Raw genomic sequence first — 16,513 nt, 5'->3', positions numbered from 1 at the left:
GAATGAGGGAAGGAGACGAGATTCTAGATCATACCTCACACAATTACTTATTACTAGAGCCGAATGTTCATGAGTATTTAAAAAGGAATCCTTTAGCCTAGCTACCAAACAGCCAATGAGTGGGAATGAGAGCCTAGCTTGACAACGACTAATTAAGTATTTACTTCCAGGCAATTTTTACTTATTACATGTATTTCTATGCAGGCCCACAACAAGACAAGTCTGTTATTCTCATTCGCGCTTGGCCTACACTGCTTATCGAACAAATTTGATCCAACAAAACAAGCGCCACCCATGTAGTAAGACATATGCCTAACCGTTGTGTTTGTGTTTTCATAACATAACAGTAGATATATTTTTTTTTCTACAGGTCGTTTCGAATAGGCGCGCGTGGTGCCTGACGCACGGCACACGTAACGTATCTTTAGTTTAAGTATTGTTCCGTTATGGTGGTCAGGTTTTTAAAAATATCGCGTCATCAAAATTTGTGTATGTACACAACTACCAAGGAAATTTTCCGAGTTTGACAGCCATCGTACGCTCATCGAATTTATTAAAATGGTATTGTATTTGCTTGTGTATTTCTCCACTGTTAAATTTTTTGGTCAGTCCCCGAGGCCCTTGACCCGACCTTCGAGCCCCTTTAATCACAAAGGCCCGCTGAGGTTAATTTTCGCAAATGTGCCATTTTCCAACTTTACTTAGCCTAGATCTAGATATCTAGATCTAGATCTAGAATCTACATGATAGGTAAATTGGCTCATTTTAAATAATGTGCAATTCTACATTCTGTTTCAGAATTACTTGTACTTGTGTAGCCTATTGTAGATATGCAATTTCAATTGATAGGTGTTACAAGATGCATTCTTTTGCTTTCCAATGAAACCAGAAAGAGATGTCTTGCATGACAGAGTAATTTCTAAATGAAATTTTTTATGCGGCATACCAGAGTTGCATTTTCCCCATTTCAATGCAAATTCCCTGGTACACCATGTCCACATATATCACCGACAAATGAGATCAAAACATAGCATTCTTGATACCTTTAAGGCAAATGAGCACGCTGAGAGTCTTAATTCAAATTCATTTAAGAATTTATGATTACGATAACGGCGAAGAATATAACCTAAACAAGAAACATAATTCATATTACGTTGCACAATGAAAGATCATTCTCCAGTTTCAATCTTTGGCCTCATTCTCACCCTCTTATTTGTAAAACTATGTACTACAGGTTCCTTTTAGTTTTATTCCTGTACTTGAAAGAACGTTCAATTATTAACAACATATATCCATGAATGATAAGAGAATTGATTGACAAACATATATATATATATGAGTTATGGATTTTTTAGAAACTCCCAATTTTGCTGGGTTCTTGGAAATAAAAGGTGGCCCACATCTTAGTCCTTGGTAACTTAAAGTGATGAGGGTGCAGCTTTGAAATATCACATCCTACAAAAAACATTTTAGTACCTATTGAATAAAATAAATCAATTTGAAAGAGTATTCAGTCATCCAATCCATTAGCCGACACTTTGCATATTTATTTGCAAATATTTTATTATTTGTTGTTTACTATGAAAGTTATATTTGCTCTTTCTCCTCCTCTTGTCTTTGATCAAAGCCTTCCGAAAGTTTTGGAGTAAAGTTGGTTGCAAAATGTCGGCCTTTGACATCAGATGAGGAAGACACTGGTGGAAATTCAGTCGTTTCTGTGTCTGGTGACAAAGTCAAGGTGAACTGTGCGGGAAAGGTAATAAAACTTTTAAAATTTTGTATTCTTGAAACCTCATATGATATATTTGCTTTCTGATGTCGAAATATTTATGTTCAAGTCCTTCAGAGACATTTTCAGGGTGTCTTTGTAGCTCTTATTTTGTTTTGGTGTGCCAACCTTATATGCTTCCCTGAGGACAGTTCAGAATAGAATACTACCTTTGAGATTCTGAAATCAGGCATTCTTACCCAGCCCAGCAAAGCTGAATCCTTTAAATTTAAGCTTAGAATACAGGCTCTCGGCATTTGCCCTTTTGAGAACTTGTGTGTGCACAACACAAAGTGATCTACCAAGACATCCCAAGGGTCTTTTTTAAGGTATCAAGGAATATGAAGTTGGCTGGGAGAAACTTCGCCTTCTTTAGAGAATATAATTAATGACTATCCCCTGTGAGATATATGTGCTTGCTTAGATTGATTCAAGCATTAACAAAAAAAGCATTGGGTCTCAAGAATAACTTTGGAAATAGGATGTGGCTACTTGAAGAGCGCAATGACCATGCTTTCTGCATGGTTGGTAAAATGCTGTACACAGAAAGTTCCTCTCTGAAATGATGATCCTTTTTGGGGACAAAAAAATGAGATAATTCACTTCCATGGGCTTTGCCTACCTCTCGAAGATCATTTAGCTCTCTTTCAATCTCTTTGTCATTTTTACATTCATTCCTATGCGCAATTTCTGTGAATTAGTAGTAATTGGCATAGTAATCAACCGGGAAAATATATTCATAACCATGTGTGCATATATGTGTGCGTATGCATATAGTGTGTGTGTGTGTTTGTGAATGTTCAAATTGTCTTTGAAGTACCTGAAGGAAATAACAAAACTTTTTAAAAGAAGGGTGTTAAATCAAAGCCTAATAATTTTTGTTACACGTGAAACATCATCTTGAAGTTTTGCAAAGTTCTTTCAGAAGTTTGTCATTTTAGAGACTTACAGACATATTATGGGTGTCTTTAACAAAAATCCCATTGATTTATTTGATTTGAATGAGAATATTATATTAGATATTTTCAAGTTATTTATTATTTCAACAGGAATCCTCGTTTTCATTTGATGGCGTCTTTGGGCCAGAAAAAAGTAACGTGAGTAAACATATTATGTAATGTATTATCTTCCAAGGCATTTAAAACCTTTCACCAGATGATAAAATAGCATCAATTGCATAGATTTGCAAATGATGAAATTAAGGACCACCTGCTTAAGTGACCCCGTTATTTTGTTTAAATCTACTTAAATGGTGGAATTGGACTACTTTTTAATGTCTCCCTTTTCCCTTAGACTCATCCTATGTATGGTAGATATTAGGCAGCAAGTCACTCCCTTTGTCTCTGCCTTTCTTAGTCTTTTTAAAAAATGTATTGAGAGGATTGAAATTTTGTACAAGGTTTGCATTGTTTTGGAAAGAAGCAGCTTGGGCATTTGGTCAATTTCTCTGTCTCTGATGGTCTTTTTTGAGCATAGGGCGTAAATACTGAAAGTTTTTTCGAGAGATAATGGCAGACAGACTGGGTTGTACAAATTTTTGTATGCTCTGTTTCTAGCATCTTGAATGATGGTATTTTTAACAGATGCAAAACTTGTTCAAGACTTGTCCATGTACAAAGCATGCAAGGTGAACTCACAGAACTGCACTAGCAATGTCATATCAGAATCACAGATGTGTCAGATCTTTCAATGAAGGATTAACACAGTTCTAAATTACATTATCTCACTACAAAGATGAGAGAAATAAGTGATCATGGGCAAACTTGTGGATTTTTTAGGTTTTTAAAGTGATCTTTTTAGCAATTATTTTTAAAGTCCAAAGTAGGTATCCATGTGTGTTACAACAAGTCATTGTATTATTAACCGGCAAGATTGTTTTTCATGAGATTTAAGAAAAATAGCAGAACTTCACGTGGGCAGCTTGTGTGTGTTATAAATGTTTATAAAGTTTTATCGTCAGAGAATGTGGAAAACTCACATGCTTTTATGACATAAATTTCTTTTCACAGAGACATGTCTACGAACAAGCTGTGACACCACTTCTTCAAAAGGCTCTTGATGGCAACAATGTTTCTATTCTTGCCTTTGGAGCGGTAAGAACTTTTTAAAAAAAGGGAAATCAAGTTGAGCCCTTATGATTAATACAGTAGAGCTTGCTTGTTCCCTGATATTAAATCAGAAAGTTATTGAATAAGACTATCTAAATTAAATTGAATTTTTTAAAAACAATTTTAGTGGCTCAAGGCCCTTTTCCTTTGATAACGTCAAACTATTTGCAAATTTTCGATGATTATAAAAAATTTAATTTTTGCTTTAGGTGATTTTTTCCCCCTGTTTTTTGCCTTTGTTTTTCATTTCTTTGATTTTCAGCTAAAAAATGCTGTAGATTCTGCGTGTTTCATTTCTAAAAGCTGAAATTTGGCATAGACATTTATGAATCAATCTAGTATCGTATACGGAATCTATGGGTCCCTGGCTTAGCTTAGTATGGAGCCAGGTCAATGTGAATGGCTGGCAAGAGTCTGGAGTGGCACAGACATTATCATGATGCAGTTTTCATTATTTCTAACATTATCTCTATGTAATTACTTGCATGTGAGCTTTTCAGCTAACACATTTTTGTTTGTTTGTTAAAGCATTTACTGTGACCTTATACAATTGTAGCATCGGTGGCCTAGGTTTCCTTGGGAAAGGCACTTTGCACGAATTTTCCTCACTTCATTCCGGTGGAAATGAGTACCTGGCTATAGAAAGTGAACGATCTTATCAGTTTGATAATGTATGAGTACGAGAAATCTGCAGCTTGCACTGTATGCTTCCGCGGAAGCCGAGAATGTTTTCAAGATGGTCTGCTGGGGTAATAATTGTTGTAAAACGCGTTTATTCTCTACAGCATGGATATGCGCTTTATAAATGCAATAATTATTATTACTTTATTTATTTTTTACTTTTTAAAAGACAGATTTAGATGAAAATAGGGAAACAAATGAAATTTCAGTCTTTAATTTTCATGAATAATGATATGTATTAATTGATTTAGTCTCAATGATTATTCATGAGTTTGGTGTTCTTCACAGACTGGTGGAGGGAAAAGTCACATCATGACTGGATCAGAAGCAGACCCAGGTGTCATTCCACTGGTAAGTCATAGATATGTACTGAAGTTTTAAAAAAGGGAGAGGGCAAAGGTATTTCTTTATTTGCAAAGAAACCCTGTGACTGCAGTGATCTTTTGGAAGTAATATGTCTCTTCGCCTGCTTACTCTTCTTGAATGTTTACCAAAGATTCGTGCAACAACTGTGGTGTAATGGTTAATTTCCAATGGGGAAAATTTTTGTCAAGAACATGTATATGTGAGGCATCATGGGAACATGAGGCGCTCGTTAAAATAATGAAATAAAAGAAAACGGCATTTTTCTTCCCATTTCGTAAGTTTTATCTATCTTTTATTTTTTGACTCAGCACCTTTTATGTCCATTTAGAAACTCATTACTGTGTGGATTTTACTGAAAACAGTTGATTTAAGGCCAATAAATGTAAATTTTCAGTTTCCAAGGACTCCCAAGCTTTGTAAGTCTTCAAATTTTGGTGGCCATTATCTAGCTAATTTTACCCATAAACGAGGCGGCTCCCATCTCCAATCACAAATATCTCGACTTCTATTTAAGAAAGATGGGTATTTTTGTTGAAGGCAAGACAAGTGAACAAGCTTTAAGATGGTACCAGTAACTCCACATGCCTAAAAATTGATGAGCGCCTGATTCCACTGCATTTTGACACATATCTGTTTGAATGCAGGGATATTGTGTCCCTCTCAACAAGGTTTGGCCCTAACAGACAGGGTCAAAGCAGCCTGCCTCCTTAATGATCTGAATTGCATTGATGGGGTCTTAAAACATTTGCATGTAAAAATTCTTTGATGGGGTCTTAAAACATTTGCATGTAAAAATTCTTTGATTCCGAAGATTCCTGGTTGTGTGTTAACCCTATCCGTACGTCGTGTTTGAATATCGTATCCATACGACGTGGGGAACTCTGTGCCACCACTTTCCAAAGAGGAATCTTACTCGCTAGTCCGACCCATACGCTTTGCACAACAGTCTGTCAAAATGATTTTTTGAGAAATGCTGAAAGTTTCAAAGAGATCTTTGCACTAGAAGTATTCTAAAATGTGAAGAATACAACCCCAGGGGTACAAAATTACCCCAGGGCGCACGGATAGGGATAAATTTCCTTGTACACTCCACTTACTATTACCTGCTGGACCTCAAGGAGAAGGTGGGACAACCTCAGTACAGTATGTTCTGAATTCGAAAGCTGAGTTGTTTATGGTTGTTGTTTCAGATGACTCAGAATTTGTTTCGGCACATCCAGGAAAGGAGCAACAAGGAGTTCATGGTCACAGTTTCACATGTTGAGGTATGTTCTTCTCATGGTCCACTTCAAAATTCCATGAGGTTAAAGTAGCTCACCTCTCATGGCAGAGCCCCTGGTTTTGTTTCTGGGCCTTGCTGGTACAGTGGACAACTTTAAACTTTACTCAAGCTCTTCACTTCCCTGATCTTAGGAGGACAATAAAGATTCTTCACCTTTTGTCTTTGTGAATGGAAAAAAAAAACTTGAGATTATATGACTTTTTGTGATAATTTAGGACACTCTACCAATTGTAAAGCTTTTTACTATAAGGACCAGGCCTGCTAAAAAAAAGAATACTACGCTGTGAGAAGCAAAACTGACGGGTTACCCTTAATAGACTGCAAATATACATGCTCATTTGGACTTTAAAAAAACTTTTTTTTTTCAGGGGAAGACTGTTTTGTATTGCCTGCCATTTAGGTTTTTCTTCTACACTGAAAGCACCAAAAAAAATAGTTCATAACGAGCAAGTCAGTTGATGAGTTTAAGATTGCATTCATATCGACACTTACTGAGTAAACACTTATTTAGAAGGACATCTGAAAATTGTCTTACAAAATTTATGTTTCACACCTTAACTCACTCAACCCTAGGCTTACACTTCCGGGTTAATTGTCAGCTCTCCCTAGAGATTTTTACCACTTTTTGAAAAATTGAAAAAAATACTAAATTTTAACATATCCTACCCAAATTTGGTACACATTTCATTTTATTCAAACCTTTATGTGCAGTGAAAATTTGAAGGCTAAATATATCATAATTTTTATGCAATATTCCGTGAAAAAAGGTTCTGTACTGAGTAAAAAAGTAAGCAAAAAGCAAAGACAGAAAGTGCGTTCAAATTTCGCACTCCCTCACATGGTTCTCGAATATAACTTTCGTTGTTCTTAATTTTGGCTTTCACTTCAGGTCATAGTCTGTTTCAAACAAAAAATGGATACTCTTCCAATTAGGCTATAGTCTGCTTCACACAAAAGTATTGTTTTTGGTCATGAGAGCGAAATTTTCCATACCGATACTGTCGGCGTTAGGGTTGGAGTGTTGCTCGCGTATATCGACATTATCGGCTTTAGGGCTGGGTGAGTTAATATATTCCTGTTGCATTTGCAGTGCAATATTTTATCAGGCATGAATAATTTATTGTTTCAAGATTTTAGCCTTTCATCTTATTTCACCTTTTTCATGTTTTTCGTTCTGGAAAACTGATAAATAATGGATAATTGCTTTTTTTGTCTAAAGATACTGGATGAGAATATGACTGACCTTCTCAACCCCCATACTAGAAGCATGAAAATTCGTCAACATCCACACAAGGGAATGTGAGTTTTACAGATATATTTTTCTTGTGCACCTATGCTACCACTGTCAGCTGCTGAATAACTTCAATAGTATCAATTTTCATGACATACAAACTGATAATATTAATTTTAATGGTAAACAAATCAGTGATATTGATTTTGATTATATGAAATTCTTTTCTATGTTCTTAGCTGAAAGAATCCTTCTCTTTTTAGTCTTATATGTATACAAAATAATATTTGCTGATGGTAAAAGATTCAGAATTTGTATAAATATTGTGACTCTGAAATGTTTTGTGTTTTGTTGGTTTGTTTTGTTTGTGTGTGTGTGTGTGTGTGTGTGTGTGTGCGTGCATGCGTGTGTATGTGTGTGTTTGACTTCTTCTCTGAATGTATTTTTCCAGTTTCATCGATGGTCTCTCAGAGTTGGTTGTTCACACTGGTGATGACATTGCACTCTTGTATGATCAAGGAACTAGAGCCAGGAAACTTGGATCATCAGATATCAAGACTCATGCAGCACGGTTTGTGGGCTTTCAAAATGTTGCTGTTCAAGTGTTGACATTTCTTTACATTTCCTGGTGTCTCTGGAATGCTTACTTTTCAAAATGTTTGGAAATTCATTTTTACTGCTATTCAGAAATTATGGAAAGAAATGTCTTTTACAAAATAAATTGCTATGGTCAGGATATTTAAATGTTCTACGAGGCTACCTTGATTTCTGTTTATGTGAGATTTTAGTTATTGAAAGTGACTTGTGATAGAAGGTTTTAGTATTCTGTTGGAGTAAGCAAGATTTTGTTCTTTCTGAATTAGTTATGGGAACAAGGCTGTATTATTGTTCACAATTATGTAATTTTTTTCTCTTAGTGATTTCATAAACAGAGTGTTTTAAATGTCTCTGATTCTTCAAACATTAGTTTATTCAAAACCAGTTCAGGTATGTCTTGTTTTTCAGACCAAAGTTAAATGCAGACTGGGTTTTTTTTCTACTTTCCTTCGTCTTAATTTGGTCTCTCTTTTTGACAGCACAATCAAAACCACTTTAATATTATAAAACCTTTGAAGCAAATCCAGAAAAGGCCTAAGAAAGGAAATGGACACTTTCGAGATAGATTTTTATCAAGTGCCCCAGTTACAACAGTTTTGTAAATTTTCCAAGTAATTAATTAGAGTATACCAGGCTGACACGCCCTGTATGGGTGTTTGCTGGGTGTTTGTATCTGGACTACTCCTCTCCTGGACTGTGACTCTTATTACAGGGTTTATTTGCTTCCCGGTATGTACACATTGGTACAGTTTCTGTATTATTACATATCCTGCCGCAGTGACGAGGAAGTATTGGGAAAGAGAACTGTTGTAAGGTTTTATTTTCAGAGTCCATAAAAGAATCTACCTAATGTAGATTGATCTATATCTGGAATTATGTGCAAACTTTATAATCACACTGGAAATGTTATCCTTTGGTGATTGAAGCTTTATTGGATAAAGAGTACTTTTTATATTTTGAGTGATAGACTATCTAAATGCTGAAGAGAAATTTAGTATGAAAAATTGATTTAATTATTCCAAATTACATCTTTTGCAGGGCAAATGCTATTTTCATCGTTTGCGTTGAACAGAAGGAAAGACAGTCAAGTAAAGTTGGCCTTAGGTCAACAATTCTTTTGGCAGATTTAGCAGGTAATTCTACACATACAGTCAAAATTGACACCTAACAACTTTTAAAGCTTTTTTCATCTGGTTTTAGTTTACTGAAATTCAAAGACAACTGTGGTTTACATCTTACATACAACCACTTGGCCTGTCTTTTTGGTTTGCCTAGGATCCTACTTTTTTAAAATATCTGAATGTTTAGATAATGTTGTACTCAGATCCCGATTTTCCTGCTCACATAGCATCACTCTTTGTAGATTCTGATGCACTTTGATGCGGTGGGATCAGAGGATTATTATACAGAAATAACCTATTCAAGTGTGAACATCATGACTATCGGTTTACAAATACAGTTGTTGTTGTTGTTGTTTGTTTCAAAAAAGGTACTGATTATATCTTAAGAATTTTTCTTGGTTTTTAATTATTTTTAGGTTGTGAAGCCCAGAGCAGCGCAGATCCAAATATCAATGCTGGGTAAGCTCTAACCTTTATCTTTTCCTTTAGTTAAGAAAAGTTGACTTCCAGTCAGTTGTGCAGATCATGATAGTATTAGACAATGAGGAGAAGAATATAATGAATGGAACTGCTTCATTTATCGTTTCATTCTGAAACTGAGATGACTCTGTCATTTTTTCCAGAATATACATATACTAACTCTTAAAGGAACAGCAGAACTGGGGAAGAATTTCGAAGCTATTGCTGTTGAGGCCTGGGGTGTTTATTTAATGTGAATGAGAAAAGTGTTTGTAGTCTGGCTAGTTTGTAGAATCTCGTTGATGTAAATCTATGTATTTTATCATGTTTAAGCCAACGTGTGCCCATAGAAGTAAAAAAAAAATTGTTTTTACTCTGTCATTCAGAGCCAGAGGAGTTCTGAACATTATCAGTGCCCTTGGAGATGGAAAAAGAAAAGGTGGACACATCCCTTACCGAGACTCCAAAGTGTCGAGGGTGCTACAGGTATGTTAGTTGTAGGAATGTTTGATCACAGTCTTAGTTTTTACATGTTTTCAATTATTTAAGACAGTTCAAACATATCTTTATCTGTTATGTATGTGTTGAGAGTTTTTAAAAATCAGACCTTTTCAGGTCAATTCAGCTGTTGGAACTTGTGTGAATATTTTATATTAAAAGCAAAGGATTCTAAAAAGACAAATTTTATGTCAGTGTATGAACAATTCATTATTCTGTAGGTTGACAAGACCGTGATCATGGTGTCCACTGAAGGAGATCAGAAGAAGAAGGAATAGAAATATAATTTGATATTAGATTTTTACTTCTGTTTTCGATTAAACCAATTGAAAGATCCAATATAATTTGATATTAGATTTTTACTTCTGTTTTCGATTAAACCAATTGAAAGATCCTGATAAGAGAACGGAGACATAAGTGTGGTTTGATTAACACCTGTTGTGCCAGTACCATCTTCTTTGTATTTTCATAAAACAGGTATTGGCATTGTGTTAAGGTTCAGACATGCCTGTTAGTATTGATGATACAAGATTTGAAAGACTGGAGGTAACGAAGAGGAACGAAAACAATAATATAGAAGAGGCCGCTTTTAAACCAAACATGTGAAGCGTGCTGACAAAATGAGTTACTTCTCGCAATCCACAAATGGAGATATTGGCCAAAAATCGACATTAGCCAAACTTGTAGGTTTTCAATTGATGCCATGTTCTTTAACTATAACCTGACTTTTATTATTTCATACTTAAAAACTGTAAAAACTTCACCTATAAGCGTGATGTGTCTATTTCCTTGAGGCTTGAATCTGAGAAGTAACTCATTTTGTCAGCACACTTCACACATGGTTTATGTGAAGACAGAAGTAAACTGAAAGAAAAAAAATTCTCCTGAGGTTTTAACTTCTTTTCAAGCAACCTTCCTAAACCAAAAACCATCTAAACAGATTTTGGTTTTAGTGGACTTCACTGTACGTTTACCAAGAAAGAGCATTCAACTCCGTAATAATTTTAGTAAAAATGTCTCTGTTTTACAGGATTCCCTGGGAGGAAACTCTGCCACGCTGATTATTGCTGCGCTTTCTCCCCTAGGTAAATTTCTTGTGTGAAATCCACAGACTGAGTTTAATGTACTTGTAGATGTTCTGTGTTCCCTTTGACACAATTTGGATCATTTAGAACTCAGAGCTAAGCTTAATAAATAAATCGTTGCTGTTTATCCATAACTTATTGAATTTGAACTGAAAATTAGACTGTTTTGTGCTTGCAACCTCAACATACTTTGATTCTGAAATTTGACACTGTTAATCATTTCGGTATAATTAATTATGAAAAGCTCTTGTGAATTTCGCAAAGTGATGACAGTAAAATAAAATTTGAGCTCTTGTTGGTGTAAATTAAACTGGCAATGAAATTAGACATATGGTTTTTTATCACTACTGTCTGCATGTCTGTAGGTCTGGAAAGTTTGTAGATTAAAATATTTTTGCACAGCTTTATGAAACATCAGGTCTGTGGAGTAAGTCTTTGAATGCTCCAATAGAATAGTATCTACTGCTGACTATTGTTTCTTTATTTAAATTATTTATGATTCTTACTTATTTTTATGTATTGCATTCTATATACGTGCATATTTTCAGAAGACCTAATTTAAAACATTGCAAGTAGAAAATTGAAGGGTAGCAGTAAGGGAAGAGAACTGATGCTATATGATAGAGGGAGATAGCATTGTAACCCATGTTCAGAAGTTTCAGTAAGTAAGTGTATGGGCTAAATGCCCTTATCAATACTGTTAGGTGGGACTTCAAAATTTAATATATGTCCCCAATAAGAGAGAGCCAAATGGGTTGAGATTAATGAAAACTCCACAGAACAACTCGAGTTCAAGAACGCCCAGTCTGGGATTCAAACTAAGGCCATCTGCTCCCCAGTTCGTCATGATAACAACTGAGTTATTGGAGTGCCTAGTGTTTATATGGATCAATTCAGATAGAATTATTTTTCTTTGTATTGTAGTATATTTCTTGTAATTACAATTTATTAGTAGTGGCTTTCAGATTTCAAGAAATAATCTACCGCGCTGTGGATCAATTCAGATAGAATTATTAATCTTTGTATTCTAGCAGATTCTATATTACTTGTACTTACAATTTATTAGTTGTGGCTTTCAGATTTCAAGAAATAATCTACGGTGCTGTGGATCAATTCAGATAGAATTATTATTCTTTGTATTATAATTATAGTAGATTCTATATTACTTGTACTTACAATTTATTAGTAGTGGCTTTCAGATTTCAAGAAATAATATATATATGGCGCTGTGGATCAAATCAGATAGAATTATTATTCTTTGTATTGTAGTATATAACTTGTACTTACAATTGATAAGTAGTGGCTTTCTGATTTCAAGAAATAATCTACGGCAGACATCATTATAATGTAGTAGTGGTTTTGTTTCTGAAGTTGTTTCTGACTTTTGCTTATTAATTTTTGTTGCAGACAAAAGCTACCAAGACACACTTACTTGTCTTCAGTACTGCAGTTTTGCTAAAAACATCAAGAATACAGTACAGTTAAATCTGGTAATATATGCGCATTGATTTTTTAAATCATTACGTGAGTCTGTGCCTGTATATGAGTCAATTCTGCCAGCTCTTAGTGCAATAATGGCAGTTTTGTTCAAAATCTACTGTTTGTGTCAGCTTATGGTGCTTTTGTTTTCTTTGTATCTTGTTATGATCTTACATAAAATAAAATAGCAGGATTTCTACCTTTAGAGAAGCTTACTTTGGCTGCAGTACTCGTTCAATTTGAGTTTTAGTTAACTTCTGAATGAAGCATATTCTTGGCATTATTCATGCTATGCAAAATGGTTCTGACCACCTTCTCTCTTTCATCGATACAATTTTTCACTACCATTACAAGTAGAGTTATATATTTTGAACAGTCATTTGCAGAACTGAATATTGTTTACTTTCGAATAACTTTTGTGGGGTTATATTTATGATAGCTAATTTTTTGTTGGATTCTTAAAAAGAAAAACAGGTGGGTGGTTGACAGGTGCTCAGGTGTGGTATGATCCTTCCTTCTTATCATACGTCTATCATCCGTATCTCCCCTCCTTCTTTTTTGTGTTTGTTACTCTCTGGTTTCACCTCTAATCTTTGGCACATATGAAGTTATGTGACCTGATTGTGTTGCAAGTGCCATAATACTCTTACTGAAACAAAAAAAAGGATACACACTTAACAATACAATAAAAATGAATACAATATGCACAGCAATTTCAAGAAGGACAAACATTTATGGCTTGAGTTCACAAAGGTTCTCCATTTGTGTTGTTAGATGGATCCATTTCTGTTTCATCAAAGTGTTTATTGCACAGAAAAATGAGTTGGAATATACTAACTAGACTCACCTTTACAATGAGACCTATAATTTCTTCATTTATTTTCTTTTGGTTGAGAATTTTCAAACTAGAGAAATCTTCATGTGCCAGCACTTGTTCATGAGCTTCTTGATGATTTTTTAAAAACAGATGTGAAAGTTCACTGGAGGGAAATCCTGACTTAGCTGATCCAACAAGTTGCACATTGTTTAAAGCAAGAGACTGTTACAAGTCTTGTACTTGTTTTAGTTCAGTCATGCCTGTCCAAGACAGCCATCCATTTTTAGGGGAAAAGTGGTCATCTTAGACACGTGGTCCTGTTTAACGGTGTCATTACAATATATAGAAAAAAATCAAGGGGGAAAGAGGAAGTGGTCATTTGTACAGGTGATTGTCCTGGACAGGTGGTTGTTCAATCAGGTTCAAGCGGGTGGTTGGAGGACGCCACTGGTAGGTCCTTCTTCTTCACATTCTTTCTGTTGTTCTGTCTGTCTGTCTGTCTTACTTTTATCATGCACTAAATGACTATTATAGTGTCAGTGTGCTTCTCTTTACTCAAACAAAACAGTCAGATTCTGTTATATTTGCCTCAATAATTTCTCCTTACCTCACGTCCAGGATGACACACAAGATGTGATTTCTGAGATGAGACAGGACATTGCGCGATTGAGGGATAAAATAGCAGCTGCTGCACAGCCTGAAAGGGATGATGTTGCAAAAATGGAGGTATGATGTGTTGTCAATGTCAGTGCTTATTTAGGTGGGGTTTTTTATTGCAAGATTATTTCAGAAACATCTTGTCTGTATTTAAGCCCAAACTTTGAAGGCTTACTTAACAGTTTACTTCTTAGTATATTGTAACATTTATTCTTTCTTTTCATTTTGTTAATTTGTTGGAACGAAACTGTTTGAGGATTTCTTTTCGTTTCATTATATTATGTTTTGTGTTATATTTACAGGCTCTGATCCAAGATTTAGAAATTGCAAAGAAGCAGACTTGGGCTGAGAAAGAAAAACAGTCAGCGAAATTCGAAGATGAAAGAAAAATTAACCTGGCAAATAAGGTAATAGCTCTGATGTTGTCATGTGTCCTTTTGTGTGAATCTTCAAAAATCTGTATAATGCTTTCAAACCCCAGAATCATTTCTTACTTGCTAAAATGAGGTGGGAAGAAAGGCAGTGTTGATAAATTGGACAGACTCTCTGGAAGTCAGGCAGCTGAATAACAAAGAAAGTGTTGGATTGGAATCCACAGGGTAAAAGTTCTTAAAGGCCGCGTGGAATCCGGAAAAGAGTCACAGAAATTGATGTACAGCAAAATGGGAAGACATGGAATAACATCAAGAGGCTAGCTCATGATAGGGAAAGGTGGAAAGTGTTTGTTCATTGCCTATACCCTGATCCAGGGTGAGAAAGGGAATGATGATGATGATAGATGTAATCTTATGTAAGCAAATTACAACCTACTTTGAGTGAAGCTATATAAATAAATTTTGGAATAGATACCAAAGGTACAAAATGGCCCTGGCATTCTATTCTCAAAATGGCTCATAACTCATTATGACTCAGTGCGGAAATCCTGATTTGTGCCGGCTCACTCGGGATGGATGGAAGATATTTTCTTAACTCTAAAAGCCTGAGTAGACAATGTAAGCCTCTAAGCAAGGTACATAAGCTTATTAAATAATATCTAGGTGTGAGTCTTGGTTCTTTCTTATCAGTGGACGTTGTTCATTTTCTATTTATAAATTTTATTATCTTAATGAGTTGTCACAGGAGAGAGCTGGAGACTCTGATTCTGCTTGTACTAGTAAATTATGACAATCTTTGGTGATGTATGTTTTTGCTAGCATGAAATAATCATAAAAATACTTGGCATTTACATAGTGCATTGCCACAATTTACAATGCATTTGAAAGGCACACTAACAGCTTACAATGGCATCAAAATACATGAAGCATTAGCACACAAGGGCATTCATGTAGGCCTATATAATGCAGACATACGAATGTCATAGATATGTACAGATAACACTGATAGGTCGAATTCGTCAGGACCGGCCTTAGTAGTTCGAGGGATCCGTAGTTTGAAGGATATCTTACAAAGAACAAGAAGAAGAAAAAAGGGGACTGCAAGCACAGTTCGACGGATGCGTGATTTCAAGTCTTCTGTGTTCGACCTATCCGTGTTATACTGTATATTGATGAATAAATACATAGAATACTTAGTGTAAGAGTCCATTATATGCCATTTTGAAAAGTTTTACAATGAGCAGTTGATATGTATACTGGGTAAGTATAGATAAATATTCATCAGACCCATTGCTTTTCACTTACCCACAAGTGATGCAATCATGATCTTGTGACTCTTGCAGGGTATTTTGGAGTGGGTGATGGACAGCATGAAGAAAGGGAACAGAGAGGTCCAGGAACAAATGATGTTGCTCCAGAAAGAGAAAGACCAGGTATATATCTGTGGTGAACTCCTTGACTACTAACCGTATATGCACCCCACATGCTATGGAAAGTTATATTGTGCACAAGAGAGACATGTCCCAATCTTTAATTGATGTTTAGTTGCTTGTAAGTAGAGACAGATCAGTAAAACTTATATCACTAGACAGAGAAATGAAGAATGAATTCATCCGTTGACAAGATGTGCATAGAACAAGCCATAAAACATGGGTTTTAGCCGCCATACAGGATACTTTTACAGAGCACTGGGTGGCTGGTTATCTGTAACAACAGTAAAGTCAAAGGGTTAACGATTGGGTTCATTTAATTCATTATGTCGAACTGGTTACAAACTGCACTCTCCCTATTTTATGCAAGACTTTCATGGACTTCCTTTTAAATACCTTTGCCAAAAATGCTGTAATAATAAATGATGGTAATTTTTATTTATATTGCGTACTTCCACTAAGAAAGGGCTCAATGAGCTTTACAATAATACAAAGAACACGAGCACCATACAGTTGTAATAACGATCGTTTTTCTGTCTCTCTTCCCCTCGCTCTCTCTC

The 16,513-nt window shown here is 35.3% G+C and overlaps 1 protein-coding gene across 1 annotated transcript in view; it reads left to right on the top strand.

Annotated features, from left to right (window-relative positions):
- Positions 1-500: 500 nt before the first annotated feature.
- Positions 501-16,513, top strand: part of LOC101851944 (chromosome-associated kinesin KIF4A) — a 25,120-nt gene continuing 9,107 nt past the window's right edge. Inside the window, exons 1-16 of the mRNA XM_013081258.2 lie at positions 501-561; positions 1,628-1,756; positions 2,818-2,865; positions 3,778-3,861; positions 4,846-4,908; positions 6,114-6,188; positions 7,425-7,504; positions 7,888-8,007; positions 9,072-9,166; positions 9,571-9,613; positions 10,000-10,099; positions 11,142-11,196; positions 12,604-12,686; positions 14,111-14,218; positions 14,452-14,556; positions 15,867-15,956. Of these exons, the coding sequence (XP_012936712.1) occupies positions 559-561; positions 1,628-1,756; positions 2,818-2,865; positions 3,778-3,861; positions 4,846-4,908; positions 6,114-6,188; positions 7,425-7,504; positions 7,888-8,007; positions 9,072-9,166; positions 9,571-9,613; positions 10,000-10,099; positions 11,142-11,196; positions 12,604-12,686; positions 14,111-14,218; positions 14,452-14,556; positions 15,867-15,956 (1,281 nt within the window). The 5' untranslated portion in view covers positions 501-558. The remainder of the gene's footprint in view (positions 562-1,627; positions 1,757-2,817; positions 2,866-3,777; positions 3,862-4,845; positions 4,909-6,113; positions 6,189-7,424; positions 7,505-7,887; positions 8,008-9,071; positions 9,167-9,570; positions 9,614-9,999; positions 10,100-11,141; positions 11,197-12,603; positions 12,687-14,110; positions 14,219-14,451; positions 14,557-15,866; positions 15,957-16,513) is intronic.

Source organism: Aplysia californica, unplaced genomic scaffold (genome assembly GCF_000002075.1).
Source record: "Aplysia californica isolate F4 #8 unplaced genomic scaffold, AplCal3.0 scaffold00122, whole genome shotgun sequence".
Classification (NCBI taxonomy): Eukaryota; Metazoa; Mollusca; class Gastropoda; order Aplysiida; family Aplysiidae; genus Aplysia; species Aplysia californica.
Note: the sequence above shows the minus strand (reverse complement) of the source record. Positions and strands in the feature narration are given on the sequence as shown.